General features: G+C 41.3%; 2 protein-coding genes and 1 non-coding gene across 16 annotated transcripts in view; 2 read left to right on the plus strand and 1 right to left on the minus strand.

Annotated features, from left to right (window-relative positions):
- The window catches only part of ghrhra (growth hormone releasing hormone receptor a), a 37,612-nt gene extending 33,321 nt beyond the window's left edge, over positions 1-4,291 (minus strand). The window contains exons 1-2 of the mRNA XM_085803993.1: positions 4,003-4,291; positions 3,219-3,327 (exon numbers count right to left, since the gene is read on the minus strand). Coding sequence (XP_085660119.1) covers positions 3,219-3,327; positions 4,003-4,122 — 229 coding nt within the window. The 5' untranslated portion in view covers positions 4,123-4,291. The remainder of the gene's footprint in view (positions 1-3,218; positions 3,328-4,002) is intronic.
- A 6,808-nt stretch (positions 4,292-11,099) lies between these two features.
- Positions 11,100-11,182, plus strand: trnal-uaa (transfer RNA leucine (anticodon UAA)). The gene has a single exon. It is a non-coding gene; the product is annotated as a tRNA-Leu (tRNA).
- A 1,903-nt stretch (positions 11,183-13,085) lies between these two features.
- On the plus strand, positions 13,086-24,273 carry eef1da (eukaryotic translation elongation factor 1 delta a (guanine nucleotide exchange protein)). Of its 14 annotated transcripts, XM_085803979.1 has the most exons (11): positions 13,086-13,137; positions 13,588-13,610; positions 14,480-14,515; positions 16,846-16,969; positions 18,238-18,306; positions 19,746-19,802; positions 20,836-20,914; positions 21,012-21,106; positions 21,294-21,506; positions 23,341-23,535; positions 24,146-24,273. In XM_085803979.1, the coding sequence occupies exons 3-11, from the start codon at positions 14,502-14,504 to the stop codon at positions 24,182-24,184; spliced, it is 885 nt and encodes a 294-aa protein (XP_085660105.1). In that variant the 5' UTR covers positions 13,086-13,137; positions 13,588-13,610; positions 14,480-14,501; the 3' UTR covers positions 24,185-24,273. The 14 variants fall into 14 exon arrangements, with proteins under 14 accessions (XP_085660105.1, XP_085660109.1, XP_085660101.1 ...); XM_085803983.1 differs by lacking the exon at positions 18,238-18,306; XM_085803975.1 differs by lacking the exons at positions 14,480-14,515; positions 18,238-18,306 and adding an exon at positions 15,219-15,818.
- The last annotated feature ends 10 nt before the right edge of the window (positions 24,274-24,283 follow it).

Here is a 24,283-nt window from a genome sequence, read left to right on the forward strand (position 1 = left end):
CTGTCGCGGAGGGGAGTTGCCAGAGTGTTGTTATTCTGGTCCAGTTTCTGATGAAGTGGCGAAGTGCAGCGACACACAGTGTGGCCCTCTGGGAGACGCCATGTTCATTAGTATATAATGAAGTGAATGAGTCGGATTGGAACGACAGGCAGGTGAGGCCACACCAGGAGGAAGAGCGGGTGTCAGGGTGTAAGATCATTATAATGAACAACATGGTGTAGTAACAACATCCACATTTTCTGTCATTTAAAAATAATGGAAAAATGGAAATTATTTATTACACACATTGACTATTACACTTGTTCTGTGTACTGTATGGCTGCAGTGTTGGAAGAAGTTTTCATATCATTACTTCAATAAAAGTACAAGTGGCTACAGCACACTGCAAAAACACACTTAAGTACTATCGACGAAATCAGGGAGGGTGAAAGTAGCGGCATTATCTGAAACAGTCTGTCAGTGTTGTGTTGTTGTGCTTTAATGGCTTTTAACACCTTGCCAGGAGGACTACAGTCTGAAACTAGCCGTTGGCTAACACTGGCACCTTTACATTTTATTATGTTCATTAATGTGCACTGTCCTCCTTAAATAAATAAAAAATAAATAAATAAAATAAATTGTTGTTGATGTGTATTGACATGAAAACTGCGACTGAAATGTTCAATCTGTTAAATCAGCAGAACTGTTTTAATTTGAACTGAAAAAGTGCATCATGTTTACTTCTGTCTCTTAAGTTAATTATTTGTGTTCCAGTGTTTCACTTTTGTCGTTCACATGTTTATTTTTTCTTAACTGTTCGCTTTATATAATAAATATTCACATAGTCTAGTTTTTTATGCATTTGTTGTTTTGTGCTCTGTTATGCTGTGGCAGCGTAGATTTCCTTCATCTGGTTTTATATTAATGCCCCTCTCCTCCCCCTCTGTGTTTGTTACAGTTTCATGATGAGTTCAATAATGTTTTCACACTGAAATACTGAACAGTACCAGCTGAATTCACATAAAGTATTGAAAGTAAAAGTACGTGATGTTCATCATGACTTTGTTGATAGTCATGAGCAGCATTTTACTGCATAAGATGGAGCGAGTTTGAACCAATAGGCTAGTAGTACTAACACTAATACTAAAACACTAATACTGACACTAACACCTATAATACTAATAATAACACTAACTCTGATACTAGTACTTAACATTAATTTTAATAGTTATAGTTAATACTAACACCAACACTAATGTTGTGGTTCCCAACCTGAGGGTCAGGCTCTACCAAAGATATTCACCACACTATGAAATAATAACGTAAAATTATGTAACATAGTGGTGTACACAGACTTTTTGAAGGGCAGGGGCGAAAAGAAAAAAAAGGGCAAACACAGCGCGTCCTCGCCACTGAAGAGGGTGTTTTGGCTCCCAAGAGGACACTTTAGCACATCTTTTTCAACAACAGAGTGGCGAGGTCTGGCCCTTTTATTATCAATGAGATTGAATGGGTAGATAAAAATTATTTTCTGGTCCTGTTTGAATTGTGCCATGGACAATTTAGCGCAAAGAATTTGATAATGTTAGGTTTTGTGTGAGCCCGCTTTGTGAACTACAGCTCTCGGCTGCTCTCGACGCGAATGATGTACGTATGTCGTCACCACACCCGCACTTGAACTCTGCAACAGACATGGCGATCTCTCTGCTCCACTTCACCACCCTTTTCCGAGGGCAGGGTAAGAGCATAGAAAGAGGGGGAAATCATTATAAGTCGGGGCATGTAGAGAGTTTTACTTATGCCGATGGGGAGAAGGAAGGGAGGGAAAGGGTGATGACGTGACGTCACATACGCAACATAACATGTAGTCTTTCTCATTGTGTTTTCTCAACAGCATTTAAAGGAGAAGTAAGCGATCCGGTCGTTTTGGCTAACTTCCTGTCAGCCGATGGAGTTAGCAGTCCCCGCCCTCGTCCCTACGTCACCACATTCACGCGCATCCCTTGGCTGCACACACAGAGAGGACCGCCCCTTTATGCCGTTCTCTCTCCTTATTGGATAAAGGTTGTAGGATACAAGGAAAGTTTTCTCCTCGGCTTACAGCAGAGCAGAGTGACTGACAGACCCGTGTTTCAGACCAAACACTCTATGTAAGTGATTGCTGTTGGAAGATATAACTATTTAAGGCTTATATTAACGCAAATATTCCGCTTACTTCTGCTTTAACTGAACAATGGCACAATCAACAGTCAAACTCTTGTCATGAAAAATATCATTTACATTGGATTACATTTGTGTAATCCCAAAATGCAAAATGTTGAAATGTCCCTTTAAGCCATTCTAATAAGTGAAGTAAACGCTAAGTCAAAGACAATTGGACATTTTGGTCATGGGTCGTTGCAGAAAGGTCATGACTGCATTTTGTCCACTGTCAGCCAATGATGTGAGGGTTGTTATGGTCACGCCTGGCCATACCGTCTCCTGCATGCGCTCTCAGGCATCAGAGGGGTCGTCACAGGGTCATCACATGAATTAGGATGGAAACCATGCAGCCAACAGCACAAAGAGGAAAAGAACCAAACCTATGCAGTTTAAACCTACATAAAGTTTAAAGCAGAAGTAAGCGGAATATTTGTGTTAATATAAGTCTTAAATAGTTATATCTTCCGACGGCAATCACTTATAGAGTGTTTGGTCCGAAACACGGGTCTGTCAGTCACTCTGCTCTGCTCTGAGCCGAGGAGAAAACTTTTCTTGTATCCTACAACCTTTATCCAATGAGGAGAGAGAACAGCATGAAGGGCTGTGTGTGCAGCCAAGGGATGCACGTGAATGTGGTGATGTAGGGATGAGGACCAATAGATCCACGAGGGCGGGGACTGCTAACTCCATCGGCTGACAAGAAGTTAGCCAAAATGACCGGATCGCTTACTTCTGCTTTAAGCTCCATCATTAATTTCAGTTGAGGGTTAAAGCAAAAAATTAAGAAGTGAAATTAAAGGAAGCAGATTGTCTTATGGAGGCAAATTCCTTTTTTAGTTTAACCCATATTCATGTTTATTAAAAACCTCTGGCAATGTTTCACAAGGATCTCTCTCTCTGTGTGTGTGTGTGTGTGTGTGTGTGTGTGTGTGTGTGTGTGTGTGTGTGTGTGTGTGTGTGTGTGTGTGTGTGTGTGTGTGTGTGTGTGTGTGTGTGTGTGTACACAGCAGCAGCTGCAGCATCAAACACGAACCCACCTCTGTGGTCGCTCTGGTTTTGCGCCTCGCTCCTCCTCGTCTGGTTACAAACCTCCTGAGCCCGCAGGTGCTGGGAGATGATGGCGCAGGCCGGATGAATTGCTTCAGCCTGGAAATAACGAGACAAAATAAGTTATCTACAGCTCCTCCACGCACAAACACGCGCACCACGAGCCGATGCGCAACACAACACAACACAACACAACCGCTGCTCCTCTTCGCCTGAGGCTCGGAGGAGTTTGCGATGCGTCAAGCGGCCGCAGCCACGGAGCAGACAAACACCAACAACAACAGACACACCTGCTGGGACAGACGCTTCATTTTCTGGTCACTTCTTCAGGTGTTTGTCAAGATTTAATTAAAAAAAAAAAAGTCTCAGAAGAAGCTCAGAAGCAAATAAAGAACAAATACGAGCTCTTGAAGTTGACACAAGTAATATGTTTTGCAAATTCAAGCTTGGATCTTGCACATCTGGATATTTAGGCTACTTTCTCTATTTCTATATGAAATGTCTTACATACATGTACATTTCCCTCTGTCCCTGTCTCTGTCTCTGAGTGGGGAGGCAGTGGTGGATGCGTGGATGCATTTGTGTGTTGCGCGCCCCGAAGAGCCACAGAAGTGCACGGGATAATAACGGGTAATACCACTGCAATAAAGATGACATTGGTGTGTAATTAAGCAAAGTATAGACCGGGATCATAATTATAGTGTTTTAGAGCAACAGAAAGAAAAGCGGAACAACTTTTACTTCGCACTTTGGACTGCTGTTTTAAAGACTCACCGCAGGTCTGTGCCACAGCAGAAGGTAAAGCGCAAGGAGCAGGAATTTCTCCTGAAGTCCCGGCAGCACATTACAATAAACATCCATCGTCTTATCTGTCTTCGTTATTATGTCCCACATACACGAGCGCAGTTCCGAGTTTATTTGTTCCTGGAGGGGTTGATTCCTTCTGTCTGAGTCCTCACTCTGAAGCTGCAGCTCCTCTGTCAACCTAAAATAGACAAATCCCCATTTTCTCCTTGCCTATAGCTGCGAACTGCAAACTTGCAGGAGCGGCGGATGGCTGCTGCTGTCGTGCCTTTCCTCCTCCTGCTGCTGCTGTCGCCCCCCACCACCAACACCATCACCATCCCACCCCTTCCCCTCCCTCTCCCTCTCCCTCTCCCTCACTCCCTTTCTCTCTCTCTCTCTCTCTTTGTGCAAAATCAGGTGAATGAACATCTCATTTCAAAGAGGAGGTGCATGTGTCCTATATTTCTCGCCTCTAAATCCTATTTAGTAAATGTAATGACCTCCAGGCTTCACATATTATTCATGCTGTAGAGTTAGACACCTGTGTTTGTACAGTGCTGCAGGAATGGGAAGTTTATTTGTATAGCCCATTTTCACACAAACAGTTTGTCTCAAAGGGCTTTATAGCATAATAACAACATCCTCTGCCCTAAGACCCTCACACTGACTGAGGAAAAACTCCCCCCAAAAAACCCCTTAGCAAAGAAAAAAACGAGAGAAACCTCAGGGTGAGCAACAGAGGAGGGATCCTCATGCAATAGATGCTGTATACAGAAAACAGTAATAGTGTTCATTCCCAACCTCTCCCATAGGGGAGGGGGGAGAGAATTGTTCAGAAGCTCTCAGAAATGTTAAAGCTAATAAATTGATATCATAATTAAAACCAGTGTACAGTGAAGAATGGGGCATTTAATTATCAATGCGTGAATGTAAAGGAAAGCATCAGTCTATAGGAGCTGCAGAGACAGGGCCAAATCAGACAACTGAAAACACTGCAGGGTAACTTCAAGTTTAATACATCACAGTTTATTTGTTGGTTAGGTACTTTAATATTATTTGTCACATATACAGTCAGCTAGTACAGTGAGATTCTTTCTCTGCATTTAACCCATCCCATCCCTGAGGAGCAGTGGGCAGCCACAGCACGGCGTCCAGGGACCAACTCCAGATCTTGAGCCAGTGCCTTTGGGGCGCTGACTGGAGGATTAACCTAGCCGACATGTTTTTTTGCAGCTGTAAGGTGAATTTGGTGCCATTAAAGGTGCAATATTTTATACCTGTTATGTAGAGTTGAAATTGAAATACTAAAGTGAGGTATGATCCACTCAAAGGCCATAATAAATAATAAACATGAATATGGGTTAAACTAAAAAAAGGAATTTGCCTACATAGGACAATCTGCTTCCTTTAATTTCACTTCTTAATTTTTTGCTTTAACCCTCAGCTGAAATTAATGATGGAGCTTAAAGCAGAAGTAAGCGATCCGGTCGTTTTGGCCAACTTCTTGTCAGCCGATGGAGTTAGCAGTCCCCGCCCTCGTGGATCTATTGGTCCTCGTCCCTACGTCACCACATTCACGCGCATCCCTTGGCTGCACACACAGCCCTTCATGCCGTTCTCTCTCCTCATTGGATAAAGGTTGTAGGATACAAGAAAAGTTTTCTCCTCGGCTCAGAGCAGAGCAGAGTGACTGACAGACCCGTGTTTCGGTCCAAACACTCTATGTAAGTGATTGCCGTCGGAAGATATAACTATTTAAGACTTATATTAACACAAATATTCCGCTTACTTCTGCTTTAAACTTTATGTAGGTTTAAACTGCATAGGTTTGGTTCTTTTCCTCTTTGTGCTGTTGGCTGCATGGTTTCCATCCTAATTCATGTGATGACCCTGTGACGACCCCTCTGATGCCTGAGAGCGCATGCAGGAGACGGTATGGCCAGGCGTGACCATAACAACCCTCACATCATTGGCTGGCAGTGGACAAAATGCAGTCATGACCTTTCTGCAACAACCCATGACCAAAATGTCCAATTGTCTTTGACTTAGCGTTTACTTCACCTATTAGAATGGCTTAAAGGGACATTTCAACATTTTGCATTTTGGGATTACACAAATGTAATCCAATGTAAATGATATTTTTCATGACAAGAGTTTGACTGTTGATTGTGCCATTGTTCAGTTAAAGCAGAAGTAAGCGGAATATTTGTGTTAATATAAGCCTTAAATAGTTATATCTTCCGACAGCAATCACTTATATAGAGTGTTTGGTCCAAAACATGGGTCTGTCAGTCCCTCTGCTCTGCTGTAAACCGAGGAGAAAACTTCCCTTGTATCCTACAACCTTTATCCAATGAGGAGAGAGAACGGCATTAAAGGTGCAATATTTTATACCTGATATGTAGAGTTGAAATTGAAATACTCAAGTGAGGTATGATCCACTCAAAAGCCCCTCACAGTTTACTACAATAACACTATTTCAGTGAAACAGCATAGTCAATTTCTCAATGAGTCAATCAAAAATATATTTTCAGAATAAGTCTTTTTTCAAGCCAAAACTGAATGTTCACATCATAATATCGTGGGTTATGTTTTGTTTTTGTTTGTGGCTATGTTTTGTGCAGAGAATTAGATTTACGAGATAATATTCTTGTAACAAAGTTGTGTTCTATCAAATCAATCAATCCAAAATCAAAACTTTATTTCTATGAATGACCACAAAGGTGTAAGAAAATTTGGCTGTGACAGCTTATACACATCATTATATATGGTGCTGAGTGGGTTTTCATGTGCTGATACATACAGTATTCAGTCCTGAGGCCCTCAGTGTCAACATATGTCTTAAAACTTTGATCTCACTCTATATGGTTGAATATTCCCAGTTTATCTTGTGGGACTGTGATGGCAGTCACAATATTAAAAATAAAACAGAACTGTAAAAACTCTCCTCCACTGCAGCACTTGCACTGCTGCTCCCGCTAATCAGGACATCACTGAATAATGATGATCTGACAGTGAATCTCTGTGAAACAGCACCAACATGAAAGGAATATAAATGATTAGAAGCAAAGAGAGGTGACTTTTGATCACCCCATCTTTTAAAGTTAGTGATTTAAGAGTATAAAACAGTATAAACATGGCTGAAAAGATGCTTTTAGCTTCATGTTAAAACTGGAATAGCGAAAGAAAGAGAGAATACAAGTCCTACATTTAGCAATCGCTGATTTTCTCCACCTTTAAGTTGTTAATAGATATTTAACCCATCAGCCCGTTCAAATGCTTAAAATGTTTGTGGCGTATTACAGATATATGTGTTCCTTTAGATTCTCAAGGAGGCATTGTGGGTCGTCAGTAATGAGCTGTTGGAGGACAGTGAGGACACAACAGCCTGGAGGCCTGCTGTGGTCTGATGGACAGCTGTGTCTCCAGAGTGGAGAGCATTTATTTATCACCTCACGTGATATATTTCCATGCTGCTCCATTGTCTGTTAGTGGTTCGTACTTTTCAAACAGTGGTCAGTTCAGGCGTCAATGTGGAGCAGGTCAACGCTAAAAAGCAAACTATAACAAAAAAAAAACCCTTCCTACAAAACCGTTTCCATAAAGATTCAACCTTCAGGTGCTGAGAGGAGACTCTGCGATGAATTTACAGGAGCAATTTATTTCAGTTGTGAACAGCGGGCAACTACGACTGTGCTGACCTGACCGTTCACCAGGTGTGAATCTGTGTCACTGTGGCTTAAAAATAATGAAAAACAAATCCTTGGTAAAAAAAAAAGTGGCATGTTAGCAGGTTCCAGCCATTGCTGTAGTATCTTAAAACACTGTTACCCCTTCACAAACACAGGTTGACAAAAGGTCTGCATGATACGAGCAACGGCTGCGGGCTAATGGGCTTGTTTTTCAAAAATATTGGGTGTTTGCATTTAAATAAGGCTTTGCATCGCCTGTTTGACCGCTGGTTTCAATCTTGTGATGCAGGGAGAGAGAGAGAGAGAGAGAGAGATATCCATCAGCTGTAATGATGCTAAAAACAGCCGGGGTTTGATCCCCATACAGCAACTGATGTATCACGTTCAAGCACATAGAGCAGATTTTGCTGAAAGCAGCTTTTGAATAAAGTTTGGTCTTGAATTATCGAGATTAATACTGAAATTAGGAAGCACACAGGTGCAATGAAGCCAGCGATGGATGCAAGTTATTGATATTAGTTTGATCAATTGCTTGAATTATAGAAATGTCAGCACATAGAAATGATGTCCAGTTGACCTAATATCTTTTGTCAGAGTGAAACTAATTCTTTAAGAGTTATTCTGTGTCAGGCACGCTTTAAGATTAATTGATGAATTGTTCATTTTCTGTTGAAATGATCAATTAATCAACTATTTTCTTCTTTAACTGTTAAAGATTGAGCTCATTCTTTTGTTACTTTAGAGATTTTGCTGCTGCTACAGAAACAAAAACGACATCAGTGAACTGCACAGTGACGTCCTTGTTTGCTGCAGCTCCACACTGCTCTGTGATTGCTCAACGTGATGAAAGACAAACAGTCAGCGAGAAAGCTGGGGGTTTGTTTTTGTTGTAGGTTTTTTATTTGTCATTTTCTGCATGCAAAAATTAGATTCCCTACAGTGGCCAACTTTATCTAACGTGCACACTGAACACACAACACAGTCAGTCAGACAGTGTGTTGTTGTTCGTGTGGATTTAATTAAAGTATATCCTGTATATTGCAAGCCAATGTTGTGATTTAAAACTAGAAGCTGACTGATTCTTTAAATCCTCTGCATCATGTCAATCTCTTGGTTTACAGTAGATGGTTTGATCAGTTATTGTATCGGAACTGGATTTGTATCGCAATATGTATTTTCTCAAATATCACATTGTCCTGTCAATTTTAGCCTTTTCCCTCCCTAAAATTCATTGTTCTGATATCTAAAGATGCAACAATCATATACTGTACCCCCTGTTTTCATCATGACAGGAAGATCACAAATGACTGAAACGTGTACCACTGATTTGTCCACTAATGTAAGGCTTTTGATTGCTCTGCTTTCTTCTGTACAGATTGCAAACTGAAATGTCCTTTGGGGACAAATAAAGTTGTTTGAATCTTAAGTTTCAGCCTTTTATTCTCAAACGTTCTTTTTTTTTTTTTTTAAGTGAAATGTTTTTTGGCTTTTCATGCTCTTATTAAATAGTTCAGTTGAGAGAGACAGGAAATGGGGAGGCAGAGAGAGGGGAAATGACATGCAAGAAAGGGCAGTCTGATGTGGGATTCGAACCGGGGCCGCCTGCAGTGAGGACTGTAGCCTCTACAGTACATGTGGGGCATCTGCTCAACCTACTGCGCCACTCGACGCCCCCCTCAAAGTTCATTATTATCACATTGGTTAGAAAAGCAGCCATCTGATACCATCCTGGATTCAGTATGACAGGAAGATCACAAATGAATCCGACTTGTCTACCTATAGCAATAAAGCCCTGTGCATATCGGCCTTTTATTTCCAAAATTCACTACAATCACTGGATGGAACAGATTCGGATATCTAGAAATGCAGCCATGCGATGCCGTTCCCCCTGAATAAAACATGACAGGAAGATCACAAATGATTGAAATTCATACTATTACTTACTTATCTACCTATTCCAAGTAAGCCTTTCAGCCTCTTATTCCCAAAATTCACCAGCATCACAAAGGAGGAGCGGATTCTTATATCACACTCCTAAAAGCTCAGAGCAGGTTTTATCAGCGCTTAAATGGGAACATCGCTCATTTATTTCTCAAATCTGCATGTGTCATTCCTGAGGCCAACACAGGTCAGGCGATATTTGTACATGTGTGCCCTCTTTTTCCTGAAGCTAAAGCATGAACCATTAAATTTTGATGCAAGTGGAGTCTAAAAACTCGACCCTACTGTGAGTAAAAATGAACATGGACACCCATTTTACTGAACCGTTAAATATGTTGTGTCATTTCTTGAAGCCAAATTATCTTCAGACCTGGGGTGATACCTGCTAGCAACGCTGGAAAATTAACTTTATTTGGTTTGACATCTCATTTTAGCTTGTTCTGGCTCCACAAAAGTGAGTTTCCCACCATCCACACACAGTCAATGAGGCACATGCAAGTTTTATAACCAAAACACTTCAAGGTTTTCTCCAGACCAACTGATCTGTGTGCGTTCGTCTAATAAGGGGCATTCACCTTTGATGTTGAGTCAGAGAGGGCACCCCAGATGAAATATGGAAGTGTAATATTGATATTAAAACACTACAGATCAGAGCCCAATTGCATCACTTGGATGGGAAGTAGAGCACAATGCTAAAATAAAAAAACTGCAATCAGAAATAATGGGAGCTTGAGAAATGAGGACACGATGACACATGAATAAATGAATAAATCAGTGACATTAGAGCTGTTAAACTCCATGATCCAATAAAAAGGTCAAAGAAGGATGTTTATTATAAATCACAAATAGTTTGTCTTGAAAAGCACATTTAATTGTATTAACCATTAAAGAGAAAAGATAAGATCTAATTGTAAATGTTTGAGTAACTTGTTGCGTTGTGTAGCCTAATGTCCTCATGGGTTTAAAACAACTGTCATGGACGCTTCACTTGAGTTCACAGATGATGAAACTGCCCTTTCCTTTTAGCAGGAGGTTAGCTGAGGCCAGCTGTCTGACATCTGACAGCTCCACTACATCTGTCATATCTGAGAAGCTGTCACAATTCAGAAGTGCCTCAATGATTTCTGTCTCACAGGAAAGATGTTCAGTCTCAAGCTGCACATTTAGAAGTCTTTATCGAACACATTTCCTTTACTTTGAAATGTTCACGTCACAGGTATTTGTAAAAGATTATTATCAGTGTGGATTCTTTACAGTATTTCTTTTTTTTTATTACTCTTGACAGTTAGTATTAGAAAGAGACAAGGCCCCAAACCTTATTGATCTGGCTTCTCTGAAGGTCAAATTATGCACTATAAATCATATCTCATAAATATGACCTATTGTGCAATTGCAACCAGCACTGATGACGCAGTGATTGACAGATTGACACATTGACACAGTGTTTGACAGACCAGGATGGCCGAGAGGTTAAGGCGTTGGACTTAAGATCCAATGGACAGTTGTCCTCGTGGGTTCGATCCCCACTCCTGGTAATGTGCGAAACACCGATGTTGACTGCTCTGTGCATTCAATACATCTGTGATTTATACCCTTTACTTTATATGGCTGCAGCTGTTTCAACATAATGACTACGGATGCTCAGTAAAACCTGTAAACAAATCCAAATATTAATTTAATCCTTGTATTAAAGGACAATTCCAGGCAAATTCAACCTTGAGCTATAGTTTCCTACCGATGTTGACTGCTCTGTGCATTCAATTCATCTGTGATTTATACCCTTTACTTCGTATGGCTGCAGCTGTTTCAACATAATGACTACGGATGCTCAGTAAAACCTGTAAACAAATCCAAATATTAATTTAATCCTTGTATTAAAGGACAATTCCAGGCAAATTCAACCTTGAGCTATAGTTTCCTAATATTTTAGGTCTAAAAGAATGAAGATATATTTTTTAATTGCTCCCGTTTTGCAGTTGTTCTGTCTGTCCCTGCATCGCCACAGCAGCGATGAATGGCAGTGGACTGATCTTACGCTGTTTAGGCTATTTACATCCCACAAAACCACTTTTTTCCCCCCCACAGACAATGTCAGATGGCTATTCAAACATACACCGAGAGGTTTGTTTACTTCAAGAAAGCCGACATGCTTGTAAATGGAGCTGTAATACAAAGTCTTGCAAAGTCTCAGACAGAATTACTGCAAAACAGGAGCAATTAAAAAGAAAATCTTCAGAATCCTTATTTTAGACCTAAAATATTAGGAAACTATAGCCCCAGGTTGAATTTCCCCGGAATTGTCCTTTAATACAACAGCTAATGCAAATTATGTAAAATTAACTTATTCAATTAGTCATCATCCCTATACAAACTCAGTATTATAAAGACGGGACTTATAAGTAAAATTTACTTATACCACTTCGAGATTATGTTTGAATATAAAGTGCATTGAAAATAAAATGTATGTATGTAATGTAATTATTAAGTGGATGAAAAAATTAAAATTAACACTAAACTGAAATTGGAAATCTAAAGTCTTTTCAACCGTGGACATAGTTGTGTATAGTACATGTTTTTTTTTATTATAGGCTACTAGTTCTTTAAATAAATAATTTTGCAATCACATTACACTTGCCACTGCATCGAAACACCAGACTGCACCAAAAAATAGTAGGGTACAAGGACCATTAAAAGATAACCTGTAGGCCTAAACAATAAAATAACTGAAATCATGAAAACTATCTATAAAGTAGCTAAATTAAACCAAAATAGAAAATCTATCAATCACAACCTATCAATAGAAGTCATGCACCCATACATTGGAGTGAGTTTAAATTGGCTCGCCTACTCTGCCCTCTGCAGGAAAAGGGAGGTAAAAGTTTATTTGATAGGCTACTGTTTGTTTTGTTTGTTTGGCTGAGAACTTTAACATTTAGCCTTAACTTTCCTTTTCCTGACACGTATCCAGATTTAAAAGACACAAACATCAATTTGTCGAACTAGAGAGACACAAAAACAAACAAAAAGCAAACAACTTTGCCCAGTTGTTCAACAAAATCACAGTTCCGTTTGGCGACAGGCCCCACTACACAGCCTGTCAAAACATCACGATAATCACCGCTTACAGCTGTCCGTTAACTACCGCTCCACGTCGAGCATCATGGGAAATGGAGTCTTTGCCAAAACTGGACCATACCAATCTTACGGTACGGGGCGAATAGTTGCGAAAACACGAATTTCCCCTTTTTATCTCAACGTTTTTGGACGATTACTTATTGTTGTGAGTTAATATGTCACTATGTTTCTCACAAATGTCAAACAAACTTGAAAATAATCGAAAAAAGTGCTGAAAATGAAACATCCCTCCCCCTCCGAGACTGAAGAACACGGGCGGTCCGCTAATGCAAGTTCTCTTCCACCGCCGGATTACAGCCGAGGCAGCACGTCAGTGGACGGTTTCCGAGCCATAAAACGTCGAATAAAACCAATAGTAAGTACATTAAAGTTTTCCCTTTTTATGGTACGCGACATTTATAAGTGTGACTGTTTGTAAAACCGGCTAAGCATTTTTGAATTCAGACTTTTTAAGCGCCACGTGGTCAGCCAAACCTGCAAGTTGGAGTTGGAGGGGGCTGTCAAAAACTTGTGTAACGTAACTCTGCCTGGTGTGTCGGTGTTAAAGCAACAGATGATTATACATCAAACTTTTACTGCCATTTACCATCACTTGCCCTTAACTGTTGCGATATTGAAGACAAGTTGTTGCTATTTGTGCACTCCCCTATTTTTACAGTATGTGGCAAAGAAAAGCATAGTTTTGCCTTGACGCTAGCCAGCATCCCTGCAACATTAATGGAATATATTATTCCTATGGTTAGCTGATGTTTATTGCATTTTTCTGGTTTTCTGTATTGTCTCTCATTTCTCTGCTGGACATTAGCTCCAAAACCCCATTTACTAAAGGTGAGTGTTGATGGTGAATCTGCCTTTTCAGCAGATGCTCGTCTAACACATGCTCGAGGGTTTACTGCAATTATTATATGATGCACTGGAAGTATTTTTTACACAGTAGGCTACACAGTTTATTGGTGAGCACACCTGGCTGAAATTAACAACTGCTCCGCAATTAACCCTGCCTTCATGAAGACCCAGAATATGGTAATGTGACATCAATATATTCAGTAGTACCAGTAGTCAAAAGGACATTTTGAACACTCAAGCCTCCCTAATGACTGACAAATCAAATCTACTAATTTTTTTTAATGTCAATTGACAAATAACCACATCCCCTCAAACAGCTGTAACGTTAGTGAATAGCTGCATTAGTTTTAACTGGGTGAATCTAATAAACTGGCCACTAAGGTTATATTCCTGCATCAACAGTGCATATGTCAACTGTTGTGTACAGTTTTGAATTTGTGTTTCATGCATGAAATCGGTGTCTTTGGGTTGTGATGTTTGCTGCTTGTTCAAAGGCAAAAACTACTGTTACACTTGGATTTTCATGAAATGATTTATGATTTTCAATATAATTAAGACTTGAACGTGAAGGAGCGCTTCCGGGAAATTGTTTCCTAGGGGCGCTCTTTGGATGGGACAATTAAATGATAGTTAAAAATAATCTCCAAGGCACTCTCTTTTAAAGCGTCGGAAGGCTTGTATGCCGAAATTCGTAGACGTTTTTTAAAGGTTAAACATGGATTAAAGGCTTTTAACTTTTAAAAGAGAGTAACTTGGGGATTCTTTTTAACTATCATAATTCAGACTTGCTTGGTTTTTATTTTTGCACAGTAAATACGTTGAATTATTCTAAATATTTGATTCCACAATAGGTAGCGTACATTATCATCCAGCATGCCAAAACAAAGGTGAGCCAGACACCGTTGCACAGGTTGGGTATTTAGACATCTCAAAAGAGGCATTGTGTCACATTTAATGCAAACAGTGTTTCCTCGTTAATTGGGCACAGCTGTGTCTGACAGCAGTAGCCTTGTTCTATCTATCATATCCATTATTATCAAGGTGTAATATTATACCTGGTCTGTTTCAAGTTAAAAAACAAAACAAAAAAAAGCAAACTTAAACCTGTGTGAATTTGGAGAAATTAAGAAAAGTATTTCAAAGTAATCTGGTATTAGTTTTTTAATATATAAATTGAGGAAACACTGCAATCACATCTTAACCCAAATTAAGCCATATGCACCATTTTGTCATTTGTGTTACCCACATTACTTTTTGCTTTGTGTGTTTTTGGCTTTGCTTTCTAAAAGTCCAATGTGAGATTGATCAATAAACTGTTGTAATTTATCTTGGGATTTTTTGTTTTTGTAAAAGTTCAGCTCAATCTGAACCCTTCCTGCAAAGCTAGATATAATGAATATTTTTCGAACAAAGCTTTTTGATCAGTCCCTTGTCTCTTTGCCTCCAAGACCACATTGGCGACACATTTTATGAGCTTTTCCCGATGTTTCTAACCAGCAAGTTCCTCTGTGATGCTAACTTCACACTGAACTAATGGCTCCAGCTTCCACCTGTTGCTTCTTTTCTCTCCTTACAAACGTGGCTCATGAGTGAGTAGAGAAGAAGACGGCGCTTTACTAGAGATATGGATCGGTCTTTGCCAAACAATCAGCAAAAAGGAGCCGCCACCTCCGGGGGGGTTAGCGTTCCCACTATGGAGAGAGGCATCATCAGCGGAGACAATCTCCAGTTTGGGAGGCTGCGGCGCCGCACGCGTTTGTCCCAGTCGGAGAGCTCGGGGCCCGAAGACGAGCGGCTGAGCTCCTCTCTGGAGGCCGGCGGCTCCTACGGCCGCAGCCCCGTCCTGCAGGGGATGCAGGCCGAGGGGGTCTGGCACAACCGCAGTGCCTATGAGCAGGCCGAGGGCAACTACCACCGCCGGCTCGCCTCTAACAACAACAACAACAACCACAACGGGCCTCTGTCGTCCTCTCCACGGAGCCCGAACACCAGAGGATCCATGACCTTCCGCTCCAGACGCGCCCAAGACCCGGTCGCCACAGTGAAGGCCTCTGGTACCCCCCACCGCCAGAACAGTAGAGGCCGCAATCGCACCTCCTCTGAGACTGAAAAGGGGGGCAGAGGCAGTAAGGGGCCGAACCAGAGGAAGAGGGGCTTCTCTGAGACGGAAAGCAGACCCAGAAGGGACAAGTATGACACCTCTCACACCGGGAATGGGAGAGACTTGATGTGTGTTTTCAGTTTATTTAACCATAATGACTTTTTTTTTCTTTTGTAATTTGTTGTCTGTCTGCATTTTTGTTTGGCCTTTTTCGGTTCTGCTAACTTATATATTGTGTTAAATATATTGTTGCTACTACGCAGGTTTATCGAAACATTCACACCGATGCAACACCGTCCAACTTCTGTTATTTGCTGAATCGCTGCTGTTTAAAGATCAGACTTTTTTTCCCAGAGTGGTACAACTCAGAGTTTAATGAAACTGCTCTGCAGTGTTTTGGCGTCTAATAAACCCTTTAAACTCTTAAAATGTCAAACTGTGTTTCCTGGATCGGAGTTAATTCTCATGGATCCCTGGAACGAGCACCTTACCGCTGCATCCTGTTGTCATTTTATTTTCAACTTAAATCAACATACAGTCCTGTAGTTAACTGAGTCTGTGTTTAAACTGAGGGGGGGTGGGGGGGGTGCTGGGTGGGCGTTGTTTTGTTCTGTAATCCAGACTTTGCAGACCTGGCAACTCTGTTTTCACTGACTGAGGAATGTGTAAATGCCTGTCTGTCTGCTGTAGTCGCCCATCAGCACAATTAGAAAGAGAGGTGAAACATAGAGGTTATTTTAACACTTTTTTTTTGTACTTTTTGTTATCTGTTGTTGCATAATATGATGCCTCAATGCCTTATCCCTGTGTCAGCTTGCTGGTTGTACATTTTATGAGACTGTCTGTGTTACGCTTCGATGTTTGCGTCTCCCTTTTTGGCCCACATCTCCATCTGTGTGACTCCGCATGCTGTTGTAACCTGTAATATAGCAGCGTCAGGGTCAAGCGTCTCATTTAAGCCATGTTTTCTGTCGCCCGTTTTCCCGTCACTGATTGTGCTGGCTGTAACAACCTAACACCTGGTTATTATGACCACGAGTCAGTCGATAAAGTGTCAAACGCCGCTCGGTGTTATTGCATCGTCTGATGATGTGTCCCCCACTCCTCCCTCCTCAGTACCAACATGAGTGGAGTGCAGTGCCTCGCCACAGAGAACATCTGGTTCGACAAACACAGCTACGATGAGGCGGAGAAACGCTTCTACGAGGGAGTCAACGGCCCCTCCACACAGCAGCAACAGGTAAGAGGGAAAATACACTTTTTTAATGCTAAGATGTTTTTAACCCTCCAATAGGTTGACTTTTATCTGCAGCCCCACTACAAAATCCTCTTGGACCTACGTGAATATGTTCGTTGAGCTCCAAGACACGGACATATAGTATGGTTTTATTTTTAGACGTCCTCTTGTGTTCATTCCTGCACCTGTGGCATTTTCTGTCTGTTGGATCCTCCTTTTGCTCCTCCTGCTGCTTGACACCTCCTCACTCCATGCTTCCCTCTCAGCTGCTGTTCAGCTCCCCCCCTGTCCGTTCAGTCACCAGCCTGTTGGTTTAAAGCAATAGTTATTACATCATTGACGGTCACCAGCGCTCGGGCTGCCCAGAGCAGCTGCGTGCGAGTGAGTTAAGTCACCCGATTTAGAAGAGAGAGGGGTCAGGTGATTTGGCAGCTGTCTCTGCTTTTCAGGCCGTCCAGGGCTGCAACGGCAGAGTTACTACACAGGCCTGAGGAAACAATAGAGAAATTACAATATGATCCCTCAGAGTCTCACCCAAACAGAAAAATGCAGATTTCCTTCTGTGCTTATTGTGATTTTTAGGTGACAAGAAAGGAAAAGAAACCTTCAGTCCTTTTTTATGTATTCAATTCATAAGGATCTGATGAGGAAAAACATTTTTTATTTGGATCGTTCCCTGTTTTTGCTCAATAAATGGCTTTTAAAGGATTCATTTGTTATCAAATAACAACTAATTATTGCAATTTCTACTTAAATAGAAATGGAGCTGAATGGGATGTCCTTACAGAAATGATGACTTAGTTAACGCAACGTCAACCACAGGCCTTTCTCTCAACGTTTTATTGCACTGGGACCGTTTCTTTGGTGCAAAGTAGTTGTCAGTGAACATGTTCTGAAGTGAAAGTAACAGCTGTGCCATGGGAGGTGCAGGTCGGGTCATCACGCACCCTCGGGTCTGCTGCCAGACTTTGTAACTTTTATATTTTCAACATCAGACACAAGATGACCCAGAACTGACATTTGTTTACTTTGGTTGTTCGTCCTCTATGTGCATGAATTCACGAGGGTTTTGTCTCCAAAAAAGCTCTGTGGAGGTTTTAAAGTCATCTTACATTTTCAAAGCACTCAATTCTTTTAGTAACAACTTCATCCCTAGATGTTGGACGTACGGGCCATCCTGTGTTTCTGTTGAGTGTGTTTTTGTGCACTACTTCTTGTCTTTGTCCCTGCTCCCGCTTCACCACTGCTTTACCCACACATGTCTGTTGAAGAACGATCTTAATCCCATCCTGCTGGACATTGCTAAATCCCGACAGAATATCCAGCAGTCCCTAAACGGAGTGAGTACTGTGCTACATATGAGCTAAAAGACCCCCAACCCCCACCCCCTGTAGTGGCTGGGCTGTACCAACTGATGTGTGAGTACCAGCCCTATGATGGGGGGATAGTTGTAGAAATGGTCAGTACGTTTACATGACACTTGAAAAAAACAAATTATTGCCTTAATCCGACTATAACTGGACTATCTATAACTAGAAATCGATTTTCTTCAGCATGTATACGCCTTAATCGGACTGAAACTGGACAATGCATGTACACATGCTCCATAACAGTAGATACGACACAAAGTGGAGCAGAGAAGTAAAAAACAAAAACAAAAACGGCGTCGGCTCCGATTCAGTGCATTTCACAGTGCGACCAGCGAGCGAATGTGTTTCATAAATTAGAAAAAAAAGGATGCCCGTGGACCATCATTTGTATCCTATTCTCAGCCCGACTATAGTTGAGAATTTATTAAGCTTATTTAGTTGTTTATATATGTTTTTTTTACTGGGTGACAGAAAAGTCAACAGGACAGGGGGGCCATATTAACCGCTGAAAACGACACACATCGCCGCCGTCAGAAGTCCGACAAGACGTTCAAATCGAGCTGTGAGCATAGATAATTAAGCATGCATGTAAACGTACTGAGTGTTTCAAGTATAGAGTCAAATTCTCAGACTTGTTTTTCCAAGTTGAGAAACTTGCTGCATGGTTTATTCTGTTCCTCCGTGCTGCTTTCCCCCCTAACTTCTGCTGGCTATTAACCTTCGTTGTTCTGTGAGTCTGAGCAGTAAGTTGCTCATGTGTTTGTCCTCACATCAGTGCTGTTTACTACTTTGCCCACGGTGTAATTGTGGTCATTTTAACAGTATATCAAAATAGAACTCAGTGGTTCCTACATGTAGCTGATGTTAAAACAGGACATCATGGTTTTAATGTTTTTCGGTCTATTTCTTAGTATCAGCATGATGTGAGTGCGTCGGCTCAGTCTTGCCGTGATTTTAAATTACAGGAGGTTCAGGAAGTATTTTGAATGAGTTTTTTTTTTTTTTTTTTTAATGGGAAGATGTGAAAAAAAATACTTCAACACAGTTTGAATTTGATCAAACATCACTCACCACCGAGCAACTACTAATGAGTTTTTAGACCCCACACCTTCAACATGTCGCCTGTAAAGGAATCAGATAAAATGTGTTGAAGAGCTCTGTAGAGCTGCAGGTTTTCTTGATGTTTCTTATTTGATTTAGTGTTTATTTTTAAAATATGATAGTTTTAAATTAATCTCTCATTAACTTTATTTTAAACCATCTACATTATTTTCTATCTTGTTACTGACGCCTCTGCAGATCTGTGTAACGCCTGACTTTCTGCCTCCAGCTGCTTCTTTCTTTCTTTCTTTCTTTCTCTCTTTGTGTATTTCCTCTCGTACCTTAACGTTGTGCATTACCGGGTGCAGGTGAAAACGGCCCTGCAGCAGCCTAAAGGGCGCCAGCAGAAACGCCAGCACAGAAATGTAAGTCCTCCACGTTCAGCTGTAGTGCTGCACGGCTGAGACGCAGCCGGGTGTGTTGGCTGCCCCATGTGGAGTGTGTTACTATCATCGCATCACTAAGACGTCCTCATCGTGCACCATCGTCTCTCACCCATCATCCTGCATCTGCCGTTATACACCGCCACTAACTGGTTTTTTTATGACGTTTCATTTCGGGGTGAAAATCAGTTCATTTTTGTCTGCATGTTGTGGTCATGATCATCAAATGCCATTTAAAATGTTGCTATGCAAAGTCAGATATTTTATTTTTATGTCTCTCTTTTGTAGCTTCTGAATGAAGTTCTCATTAATTGATAAAGCTCAGTTTGACCTTTTGGGAAATAAGACTTATCCAGTGTTTTGTATCGGAAGCGAAGCTCCACTGTCATATCTGTCCTTCCTCACCACAAAGACTGGAAACAAAAGAAAACTGTTGGAAATAAATCCACCCAATTTCTCTGAACATCATTAATTAAGGTCATGTCCGGTTACTGTAATTCATATAAAAACCAAAGTAGTTTTTGCTATGGGATCAGTCACCCAGGCCAGCTGGTTCCCACTGCTTTCCGTCTGTGTGCTGGGCTGGCTGCGGTTACGATGGGATCAATCTCCTGATCCAACCTTCAGTGAGAAAACTTGTTATTCCCCAAATGTTGAACCGTTCTCTATAGATGATTATTAATTGGTTGCTTCTTTTGAGGGTTTGTTTAAAACAGAACCTGCATGCTGACTTGGTAAATATTCAGTCGTCTCACTAATGAGGGAGTAAATATAACATCAGCATTGTGTGTGTGTGTGTGTGGAGTTCATTCAGGTCATGGTTAAATAGATTTTAGCCTTGCATGACTTTTTATTTATTTATTTATTTTTTTACACCTCACCACTTTTTGTTTTGTTGCTTGCTCATTCACTTCAGACCTCCTCCTGGATCATAGTGGACCTGCTTCATTACCATGTCAACCCCAGTCTCTAACAAAGCACTTTTTTTAATTGAATTTTGTCTGTTTTTCCATAGTCATCCTCACACGGAGGCGACCAGGAGTTGGTTACACGCATGAAGAGCCTGGAGCTGGAGAACCAGACTCTGCACAAAGGTGTGTGCCGAGTCTCTACCACATTTGGCCTTTTGCCCACTTGTGTATTGTCTTGCAGTATTTATACTCAACTTTTCCTGTTGTGGCCTTTGTTCAGTGGTGGCCGACATGAGAGCAGCTATGCAGAGGCTGGAGTCCAGAGTGGCCTCACTGGAGAAGACACCAGCATCAGCCGCTGTCCCATGTGCTAAGGTAGCTTAAGAATTTATTTGACGTTATTGTCTGTCTGCCTTTCTCACCTGCAACTGCTGTGTCCTATAACTTTCTGTTTACTATCATGTTTGAACTGTGCAAACAAATGGATTAAACAAATAAAACAAAAAAATGAACCTGTCCAGAACTGCTCTAATTTATTTTCCCTCTTGATCGGCTGTAACAGGCCGCACCGGTCCAGGCTGCTCCCGCCAAACAGGTTAAGGTGGAAAACGGAGGTGGTGATGACGATGACGATGACATCGACCTGTTCGGCAGTGACGAGGAGGATGAGGAGGCAGAGCGCATCAAGCAGGAACGTCTAGAAGCCTATGCAGCCAAGAAGGCTAAGAAACCCACCCTCATCGCCAAGTCATCCATCCTGTTGGACGTCAAGCCTGTACGTAACAGTCATTTAGCTCAGTTAAATGTACTGCTTCCACTGCTAATCTACAGTTGTGGGGAAGAAACATGAATGAAAAGAAACGGAAGTAATTTAATTAGAAACTTAATTTCTTATTAATCATTTAAAAATGTGTGAAATCATTCCCAAATTAAAGCAGAAGTAAGCGATATTTTTGTGTTAATATAAGTCTTAAGCTCTATTCGCACGGGATTAGTATTACCTGGGGACCTCTGGTAATTTGTAAATTACCCCCCCACATCTGTGTTTCTTGCGGTGCATTCGCACGGGATAAGTGATGTCTGTATTTTTACTCGAATTTACTGACACTTGCCCCGTTTACATGAGAGCTTTAATTCCAAATTAAAATAATTTAATTCTGAATAAAAGTTAATTCCGCTTTAAAAAGACCATGTAAACACTTAATTCCGAGTGAAAATATAATTCGGAATTAAACTTTATTCCGAATTAAGTGGGCGGTTTATGACTATTTTAAATCGGAATTAATTAATTCCTCAATCATGTAAACGTTTATTCTTTTTAAAATTAATTCCTGTCGTTCTATGCATGCGTAGGATAGGCTATCAACTGACTTGCCGCTCTGTGTGTCGCATGGATGTATTATATTGGTGTGTCGCCGTGAAAAGTAGGCTACAACATAACGTTACAGCCGCAGTGTTTTTTTTTTTTTTTAAGTATATTTTTTCGGCTTTTTGCCTTTATTTGATAGTGATGACAGTAGAGATAGACAGGAAATGGGGAGGCAGAGAGAGGGGGAATGACACGCAGGAAAGGTCTGCCCGACGCGGGATTCGAACCGGGGACGCCTGCGGCGAGGACTGTAGCCTCTACATGGGGCGGGACCAGAGCGGGACCAGAGCGACTGCTGGTCGTGACAACCAGGCTTCATGAACCCGCTCCACAGACCCCGGTGCCCGGCAGCCGCTGCTGCTGCTCCGGCGGGGAAGGCGAAGCTCACTGCCAGGAGCCCGGCCACTGCCGCCGCTGGGGGCGGCCAGGCGGGGAAGGCGATCAGTGAGCTTTGCCTTCCAGGCTCACACACCCAGGGAAGGCCATCCTGGCAGTTAAGAGGAGAAACTTTCTGCTTCTAAGTTAAGTTTAGGAGCAGCGGAGCGGCTCGCGGCTGCAGCTCTGTTCACTTCACACACGAGAATGGAGTTTGTTTTCTTTCGGTAGACGTAAATACGTAAACACGTGTACCCCATGTCCAATCAGAACGCTTCCCGACCCCCAGACGTTAGCGATTAGCGATAAAGGCGATTTAATGTGTTTTCCATGTAAACCCTAATTCAGAATTATTTCCATGTAAACTCGAAGGAGAATATTTTAATTCCGAACTATTTAATTCAGAATAATTAATTCCGAATTAAAAAACATCATGTAAATGTGGTAATTAAGGCTCCGATATGACGTCAAAGCTGTGCACGTCGTAACATCCGCTGCTGTCACATCCATGTGCGAAGCAAATGTAAATAAAATGTCAAAGCAGCAACGTGACTTCGCAACAGTGCAGTTGTTGTCACAATAACGGGCCGTCATGGCTTTTGTATTAAACCTGTTGAAAGCCGCCGTCATCCATCTCAGTATCCTCCTAAATTTCGCTCTTTTTATGGATCTGCTGCTAACTCCATCGGCTGACAAGAAGTAGCCAAAACGACCGGATCGCTTTCTTCTGCTTTAACTTTATTGAATATAGATAAAGATGGAATATGTTTTTTAGATAAAGTTAGGTGTGTAAGTGTATGACGATGTTTTGCTCTGACACATGGATCCTGTGATGACTTGTGTCGACCTCTCTGTGTGTCATCAGTGGGACGATGAGACAGACATGGCGAAGCTGGAGGAGTGTGTGCGCACGGTGCAGATGGACGGGCTCCTGTGGGGAGCGTCCAAACTCGTGCCAGTCGGCTACGGCATCAAGAAGCTGCAGATCAACTGTGTTGTCGAGGACGACAAAGTTGGCACTGACATCCTGGAGGAGGAGATCACCAAGTTTGAGGACTTCGTAAGTACCAGACACTTTGATTTAAACGTCCTCTGTTTAAAAAAAAAAAAGATGTTTCTCAGGTGGTTAGGTTTTTTTTCCTTGTTTAGCTTTTCTAAAAACCTGAGCAGATAAAATAGAAACATTCTGGTCCCACCTCAAAACAATGGAGGTGAATGGAATTTAATCTGTGGGGCTCACTGCACTTTCAGTGGCAACAGAGGTTTTATCTACCATGGCTCCTTGCCAAAACAAAAATTTAATAAAACATTACATGCTGTAAAGACACTTTGTCTGAAAAATAACAAAATTCATCTCATTTTACTTCAGACTGGTTGTTTCCCAGTTTCCAGTCATTGCTAGACTAAGCCATCTTGCCTCTGACTGCAGCTTTGCATTAGATGGATAAATATGGGAATGGCAGCAATTTGTAATTATTTCCCAACAATTAAACTTTTGCCTGAAATCTATCCTTTATTATAAAAAAAATGGTCTTAGACTTTTAAGATATAGTATCTCGCATTTATTTTATTTGTACTATCAAAACTGTTGAATTTAAAATCATTTACATCACAATATAATAACTTTTTTGAAATAAATATACACTTTTACTTGTTTTCTTCCTCTGCAGGTCCAGAGTGTAGATGTTGCTGCCTTCAATAAGATCTAAGCTCCTCCAGCTCTTCAACTGCTCCACCTGAGTGTTGCTGCTGCTCCCGGCTTGCACGGTTATTAAAAAGGCAAAGCTTTGAGCACAAACATCTGTCTG

The sequence above is a fragment of the Trachurus japonicus genome, chromosome 17 (assembly GCF_045865225.1).
Source record: "Trachurus japonicus isolate A0001 chromosome 17, Traja_1.0".
Lineage (NCBI taxonomy): Eukaryota > Metazoa > Chordata > Actinopteri > Carangiformes > Carangidae > Trachurus > Trachurus japonicus.

What these genes read in the sequence shown, in the direction of transcription:
- eef1da (XM_085803975.1), top strand. Translation starts at nt 15,253, where the DNA reads ATGGATCGGTCTTTGCCAAACAATCAGCAAAAAGGAGCCGCCACCTCC. An exon ending in AGCAGACCCAGAAGGGACAA is followed by an intron (nt 15,819 to 16,845) that starts GTATGACACCTC and finishes CTCCCTCCTCAG; the next exon opens with TACCAACATGAGTGGAGTGC. An exon ending in GAACCAGACTCTGCACAAAG is followed by an intron (nt 20,915 to 21,011) that starts GTGTGTGCCGAG and finishes GCCTTTGTTCAG; the next exon opens with TGGTGGCCGACATGAGAGCA.